The sequence below is a fragment of the Clupea harengus genome, chromosome 20, assembly GCF_900700415.2.
Source record: "Clupea harengus chromosome 20, Ch_v2.0.2, whole genome shotgun sequence".
Classification (NCBI taxonomy): domain Eukaryota; kingdom Metazoa; phylum Chordata; class Actinopteri; order Clupeiformes; family Clupeidae; genus Clupea; species Clupea harengus.
The window spans coordinates 10,942,685-10,950,578 of NC_045171.1; the positions used below are offsets into that span (position 1 = coordinate 10,942,685).

The window sequence follows — 7,894 nt, forward strand, 5'->3', positions numbered from 1 at the left end:
AGTATGGTGTAGGGCCTCCTTTTGCCGCCAATACAGCATCAATTCATCATAGGACTGACAGATACACGTCCTGCACTGTGGCCAGAGGGATTTTGAAGCCTTTCCTTTTGCAGAACAGCGGCCAGGTCACTACGTGATGCTGGTGGAGGAAAACGTTACCTGACTCAGTCCTCCAAAACACCCCAAAGTGGCTCAATAATATTCAGATCTGGTGACGTGTGCAGGCCATGGGAGATGTGCAACTTCACTTTCATGTTCATCAAACCACTCTTGTCACCAGTCTTGCTGTGTGTATTGGTGCATTATCATCCTGATACACGGCGCCACCTTCAGGATACACTGTTTGAACCATTGGGTGCACATGGTCCTCCAGAATGGTTTGGTAGTCCTTGGCAGTGACGTGCCCATCTACAACAAGTAGCTAGATAGTTGGCCTAGGAAATGCCATGATATTGCAGCCCAAACCATCACTGATCCACCCCCCGTGTTTCACTCTGGGCATGCAACAGTTCGGGTGGTAAGCCTCTTCGGGGTTTGTCCACACTGTTAGTCTCCCGGAGAGTTGAGATGCGCATTTCATTCTGCAGTGAGTTGGGCAGCTGTGGTTTTATGTTTTTTGGACACAATCCGGGTTAGTACCTAAACATCCAACCATGGATGTGGTTTGTCCTTTGTGGTGGTATGCAAACATTACCCTGGATACTGTGGCTCTCAAGACACCACAAAGACTTACTGTCCTGGTTACAGATGCGCCAGCAAGACGCTCACCAACATTCTGTCCTCTTTTGAACTCTGATACGTCTCCCATTATGTTGTGTGGATTGTAATATGTTATGTACAGCTGTGCTATTGCTCTGCTAATTCAACTTTCACAATCTGTGAATGGAAGGTTGTGAATGGAATGTGATGGAATGTGAAATCAGTGAAGGTTGGCCACTAGGCCATGCATTAAATAGGCATGAAACCTCAAACACTATATTGGCCAGTGTTTCAGTTTCATTGTCCAACCACTGTAACTTATATATAAAACAATTCGAATGTATGATACTACATATAATTACCACATATTTACCCATTAACTACAAAATAATTAGCGTACTCCAGTCATTGTATGTGCCTAGCAAGCAGCTATGTACTTATATGTAAAATTAATGTTATTCATTACTATATATTTACCCACTAAGTAGGCTACTACAAAATTACTTTAACGTAAAAATGTATGCTACGGAAACAATGTTGAGCTGGTTAATAATATCCAAACAAAGTACTGACATATAGATTTGGCATATTGATTCAAAATATGAAAGAAAAACCAGTGAGAGTGAGTGCAAAAGTTGACATTTTAATAAAATATTTGCATTACAGTCATTTGGTCGGATTGAAAAATGCTAAATGGCCTTTTGAGGTACAATCAGAGACTGCAATAACACAAGAATGCATCATAACTATTTTTATTGGCAGTCAGCTTCAAACAAAACAATGATTTAAAATCCCTGCAATGTCAACCAGCACTCTCCCTTACACACGCACAAACACACACACACACACACATATGCACACACACCTTTATCACTATCATCTCTCTCTCTCTCTCTCTCTCTCTCTCTCTCTCTCTCTCTCTCTCTCGCACTCTCTGTCTATCTGTCTTTCTCTCATTTTTTGGTGGCGTAGAACAATCCCCAACGCTGGTCCCCTAATTCACAGCGTTGCAGTTTTTCTGTCCAACCATTCACAATGGCATCAAAGTCATCTTGAGAGAATTCCTGTAGACAGTGAAACACACACACACACACACACACACACACACACACACACACACACAACAGCATTGTCAGAACACTATGTGGATAAATATAAAGCTTCACATTATTTCTAAACTTGTAAGCATTACACACAATCAATTACAAAATGATTTGTATGGAGATGTTATTGTAGCAGACTTGTTTGCAAACGTGTGTGGACAGTTGAGTAACTGTGTTTCAATCCGTGTGTGCGTAATCTATATTGTGTGGGTGTTATGGCTGCACTCTCACCTGGATGAACTCTTCCCTCATGTCCTCCCCTTTCCCCAGCTCTCTCTTGATCACCCGAATGAACTGCACCGTTCGGTCTTCAGCACGCACGTTGGTAAAGCCTGCCTCCTCCAGGAACTAACATGTATGTACATGCAAAGCAATAAACACACACACGCACGCACACACACACACACACGCATACACACACACACACACACACACACACACACACAATTACAGTCATTATTTTACCACAAGGCCATTTGACCACAAAGTCTAGGCACTATTAAATCCACTAGAATTAAAGAAATAACTTAAAACATAATTTCAGAAACAGTGAAAAGCTTTCATAGTAGACTACTGTTATAGCTGTCAAACTTATGTCAGTTTATCAGTTATGATACCAGTCTTTGTTTGGGCCGACAACCACACACACACACACACACACACACACACACACACACACACACACGCATACACACACACACACACACACACACACACACACACACACACACACACACAATTACAGTCATTATTTTACCACAAGGCCATTTGACCACAAAGTCTAGGCACTATTAAATCCACTAGAATTAAAGAAATAACTTAAAACATAATTTCAGAAACAGTGAAAAGCTTTCATAGTAGACTACTGTTATAGCTGTCAAACTTATGTCAGTTTATCAGTTATGATAACAGTCTTTGTTTGGGCCGACAACCACACACACACACACACACACACACACACACACACACACACAGACACACACACACACACACACACACCTGGCCATATCTCTTTGGCGTGTAAAGAATGTAGCCTCTCTGTTTGACGTATTCCTCAAACCGGGGACTCCAGGGCTTCTCTCCACAGCAGTAGTCACTGATCAGCAACTTCCCTCCAGGCTTCAGCCACGACTACAGAGGGCAAGGCCAGGAAGACAGAGAGAGAGAGATAGATAGACAGAGAGAGAGAGAGAGAGAGAGAGAGAGAGAGAGAGAGAGAGAGCCAGAGAGAGAGAGAGAGCAATCTTCATACCATATCACAGGGTAGAGGTATACATCATTCTCTAAGTGTTTGAAGTGTTTATGATGCTTATAAAAAGCTGCTTCTTTTATGGATTTAAAACATTGATCTGTCCAGCAATCAGCGGGTGGTCTACACATAGTGTACACTAGCTAAGTGCGATGGTGGATTGATTGATTGCACCTGGTTTCATTTATAGACCCATGAGAGTACTTCTTAGGTTTGTTCTAAACCACGGAATAGTGTACACATATACAGTTGTATGCCTACAGACATATGCAAAAACACTTACATAGAAATGTTTGAAGAGCTCCAGCTTGTCACTTATGTGCAAAATGGTGTCCCGGCTATAAACCACATCGAAAGTTCCCTCAGGGAAAACCCTCTTTGTAGCATCAGCCACTTCGAAGTGCACCTATCAAAATAGCAGCATGTTCTGAAAATCCAGCCTCTGGCAAGTACATTTGTAGTATGTGGGACGTTATTGAAAGTGAGTCGTGAGGCATACCAGTGGCAGCTTCTCGCTGACTGCTCTCTCGCAGGCAATTTCCACCATGTTTGCTGACAGGTCCATTCCCAAGACTTCCACGCCAAAGTTCTATCAATTAACACACATATGACTTGTAGCTTATGACTTAATGCAATATTTGTCATTTTAAACAATAACAATAAACATTAAAAGATGATAATACAACCATGAGGAAATTGCTTGTATCTCCTACCTTTGCCATATAGAAATCCCCTCCTCCTATGCCACAGCCAACATCAACAACTTTTTGCCCAGGGGTGAGATTCAAAAGGTCAACAAACTCCTGTTGGGATTTTAGACAAGGTCAGGACAAGTATCAATATGTGTAACAATGTGTAGTTGCCCCTAGTTTAAATATCATAATACTTATAATGCAATACATCTAGGTTTACTTGACAATTGCAAAACTAAAGGCACTGATTTCATTGTTTACCCATAGTCATGGAATGGTCAATAGGTTCTTCTGCACTGAAGGTGATTATAACTACAGGCTAGTCAGCCCTTCACAACGGTTAGCGCAATGTTTTGTCTTCCTACCCCCCACCTTCGTGGTGCTGAGACCGCCGGTGCTGACGTAACCAGCGCCAAACATCTTCTCGTATCGCAGAATGCCACGGCGCGTGTATTGCTGGTTGTCCAGGAACTGCTGGAAGGTGCTGAAGTCCCCCTGTTGGGCGGCGGCGTCGCGCGGAGCCTTCTGCAGGAGCCAGCACACCTGGTTCTTGTTTTTCTTCATCTGGTACAGGCCAGAGAGAGGATGAAGGGAAAGTAAAGTAAAGCAGAGAGAAAATAAGCTTTGATCAAAACTATGCTGGAGGGGTGATTTGCAGTTCATTGCCAACAGAAGAAGAATTTAAACCTGAAAAATAAGGAAAAATGACCCATGTTTAATTAAATGACTATAGCATTAGATAACAATGAAATATAATGAAAATCCTAATGACTCCATATGAAAAAATCTTGGTGTCATAAGAACCACTTCTTAATCTGTTCTTTGACCCCTCCATTTCAAGCTGTAATTGGGTAACTAGAGTTGAATGCGTGCAACTCAATGTTTTACCTTGATGTAGGTCTGCACTGATTTGGTCAGGACAATGTCAAACCCAAAGGCCTTTTTGTTGTCCTGCCACGTTGCTGATGTCACCAGATGGTTGTAGAGGGCTGGGGTGCGGTAGCGTGTGGGGTCAAAATCTCTTTTACAGTCCCCTGAGGAGGTGAAAGAACCATTGTCATAGAGCTTTCCAGAGCTTATCTCATTGAAGAAAACAGTATTTTCAGCAGTATTTTTCCTGCTTTCCATTGACATCCATGGAAGGAAGTGGGGTTGGCCAAATGTGTTTTCTGTACTTAAGCAGGCTGAGTATCTACCTCGTTATGAGACAAAACATTTCTACATCAGTGACAGCAAGTAGGAGATGGTGAGGTGGGGGTTGAGAAAATTGCATATCTGATATTTCACCTGACTGGTGGAAGCAGGACTCCCTGAAGAATAAGTGTCCTCCAGGCTTCAGCCAGGCCAACATCTTCTCTACCATTGTACTCAGCTCCCCATCACTCAGGTACATCAACAGCCAGTTAGAGAAGATCAGGTCAAAACTGAGAGAGAGAAAAGAATATTGATTGAATATTGAATATTAAGTGAATATTGATTGAATATGTTCAACACTGTCTAATGGGAAATCAGCTTTGTGTTTAGATCACCTAACTTTGTTCCCTTGCAGATATTCTGAAGTAAATATATAACGGACAAATGAGTTGTTTAAATTCCCAGTCCTTCAACCCTTGTACCTGTTTTGGGGAAAATTAAGCTGTGTGACGTCGGCCTGGAGGAAGTCAGCTTTACCAAGGTGACTGTGGTCCCTCCTGTTCTTTTCCACAAACTTCTCCATGAAGTCCACAGCTGTCACATGGTGGGCTTTACCAATGAGGTGACACGTGTATCGCCTGGAGGGGTCAAAGGTCACACCAAAGATAAACACTGAATGTGTATTGCAATGTGCATTGGGATCTTACTAAAGGGGTATTGACTTGAATGTCCTTATATAATGAAGGTGTTGATGTAATGACACATATAAGTGAAACATTACAGAATAATGAAAAGCAAGATCTAATTCTCAACTACACCTGACCTAAGTTATGATGACCTGACCCTAACCCCAATGTTCACCTCAACAAATTGTACAACCTTGGCATCAGTCTTAACTATGAACCTAATCCTATCACTACCTACAGTCGATCCTTATGTCAACAGTGTTAGTCATTAATTCATAATGGACTCGCTGTCACCTAGCTTGATTTGCAAATCATCAAATGTCAAACAGAATACTGAGCATGCTTTGATAACAATAAAGTAACTGTTAGTAAATCAAGTGGTACAAGGCAGGACTGTGAACTTGCAATATACTTTTACAATAGTGGACATAAGCACCTTGTTACAGCAATTCGAATGATGTATCAGTACTATACTGTACTTGTATTATCCTGGAAGTAAGAACAGACGTTGTGAAGGACTGACCCAATCCCTGATCCCAGCTCCAGGACATCTTTGCCTGCCACGCTGGGCAGGAGGGAGAGGATCTCAGGCAACTCATGCTCAGTGAGTTCCTGGGCATTGGAGTCCAGCATCATTTCTTCTACCGTGGCTTGTCGGGAGTGTACCTTCCAGAATTCAGTCATGTCCTGACGTTCAGCTACGCCCCTGTGAGCGCCTAGCGTACATATTCGTTTATTAAACACAAATTAGCCTTATCCCTAATGACATGATAGGATGACAGTTTATTCGGCGAACATGTTACCTTACCTCTTTCCATGTTGAGAACGATATACGCGCTTGGAAGTGTTTACAAAAATATCAAAATCAAGGGGTTATTAAAAAGTTTATTTTTTTATTTTTTTTATCTTACTGCTCTTTCAGTACACCTGTCGTCACAAACACGTCAAAGTGTACAATGTTATTCTAGATAGATATTACAGCAGGTAGCCTACACCGTTGGCGTTGGCCACGGCACGCTCTTTAAATAATGTATGGCTGTATGCTGAGAGTCCATATAAGGGCGGCATGATCCGATAACCTAAGCTGACCATCCCAATGCACCGGCTGTGAAGGGGTGGGGAGAGGGGATGGCTACGCATGAGTAATTATATTACTGAAATGGTACGATTGATGTCAGGTAGGCTATAGAGCTGGCAAGGGAATTCCCCCGTTGTCCTTACCTTGCGTGTTGATCGTAATGTCTGATAAAGCTACTGTGAGGCGTGTGGCTGGGAGGTCCTTTCTGATTTGGTCTGCCAGGACAGCACATCACCTAACCATATCGTTCATTGCAAAAGACATGAGCGGAGATGTAGCACAAACCACCTGGAACATATGTGTCCATTTAAATCATGCTGCAATCCTGACTATAGTCTTCAGATTATTGCCAGTTAGTCCCGTTTCCAATTTAGCGATCATATATTTTAAATTAGGCTTCCAACGTTTGCCTCGGATGTGCTGACGCGTCCAAACGCTATTGTAATGTGCCTAGCCAGGATTGCGCAATATTGCCTCATGCGGCAGGGGAAACCTAGCCTGTCGTTTCCAGACCCCATCTAATTTTGCAGCGCCAGAAGAGGACGAAGTGGAGTAAAAGTGTATTTTTTTTTTAAATTCTAAAGGCTCTCTTTAAAGTAACACTATGCAACAATTTGACACCTTTTGAGGTATGGTTTTATAGGCAACTAGTTTTGGTACCATCCTCAAATTCATTTTGATAGCATATGGTCATGTCAAGGACAGATAAACCACCTGTGTCTTTCCCACTAGCCATCCAGGATATGCCCTATGCAGTTCTGTGTTCCTGGCTGGAACACCCTGCAAAAATGTAAGAAAAGCTTTCACAACATGACATTGTCAGCTACACTGCCAAAAGATACCAGTTAGTGTTTTGGCAAGCTTCTATCAGTGTCAACTGGGCTGTTGGTGGTGTTTGCAAGGTTTTTTGCATGCCTTTTAGGCAGTTAGCTAGCTAGTTTTGGAACAGAACTCCTTAATGCTGCTTTAAAGAATATAGCCTACCATCAAGAATATATAGCTAGTCAGATCAAATGAATCCATCCATCTATCTATCTATCTATCTACTACAATTATTATTATCATTATTGTTATCTTTGTTGTTGTCATTGTTGTGGTTATACTGCTTAGAAACCTGTTAAAAACTGTTCTTATTATACTATTATAACTGTTGTGTTATAATTATAATTGTTGTTATGATGTAACATACTTAGAGTAATGTTAATGTAACATATTGACCTGCATCTGCTACTGTTTATCCGATCAACATTCTT

At 41.8% G+C, this 7,894-nt stretch overlaps 1 protein-coding gene across 3 annotated transcripts; it reads right to left on the minus strand.

The window, feature by feature from the left end:
* Positions 1-1,321: 1,321 nt before the first annotated feature.
* pmt (phosphoethanolamine methyltransferase) lies at positions 1,322-7,184 on the minus strand. Of its 3 annotated transcripts, XM_031557854.2 has the most exons (13): positions 6,785-7,184; positions 6,372-6,400; positions 6,087-6,279; positions 5,360-5,515; positions 5,031-5,167; positions 4,632-4,777; positions 4,116-4,307; positions 3,765-3,854; positions 3,551-3,640; positions 3,335-3,457; positions 2,802-2,933; positions 2,034-2,150; positions 1,322-1,763 (listed from the first exon to the last, which is right to left on the minus strand). In XM_031557854.2, exons 1-13 carry the CDS (start codon positions 6,871-6,873, stop codon positions 1,653-1,655), a joined length of 1,605 nt encoding a protein of 534 aa, XP_031413714.1. In that variant the 5' UTR covers positions 6,874-7,184; the 3' UTR covers positions 1,322-1,652. The 3 variants fall into 3 exon arrangements, with proteins under 3 accessions (XP_031413714.1, XP_031413715.1, XP_012686806.2); XM_031557855.2 differs by lacking the exon at positions 6,372-6,400 and having other exon boundaries at positions 6,785-7,181; XM_012831352.3 differs by lacking the exon at positions 6,785-7,184 and having other exon boundaries at positions 6,372-6,771.
* Positions 7,185-7,894: the final 710 nt, after the last annotated feature.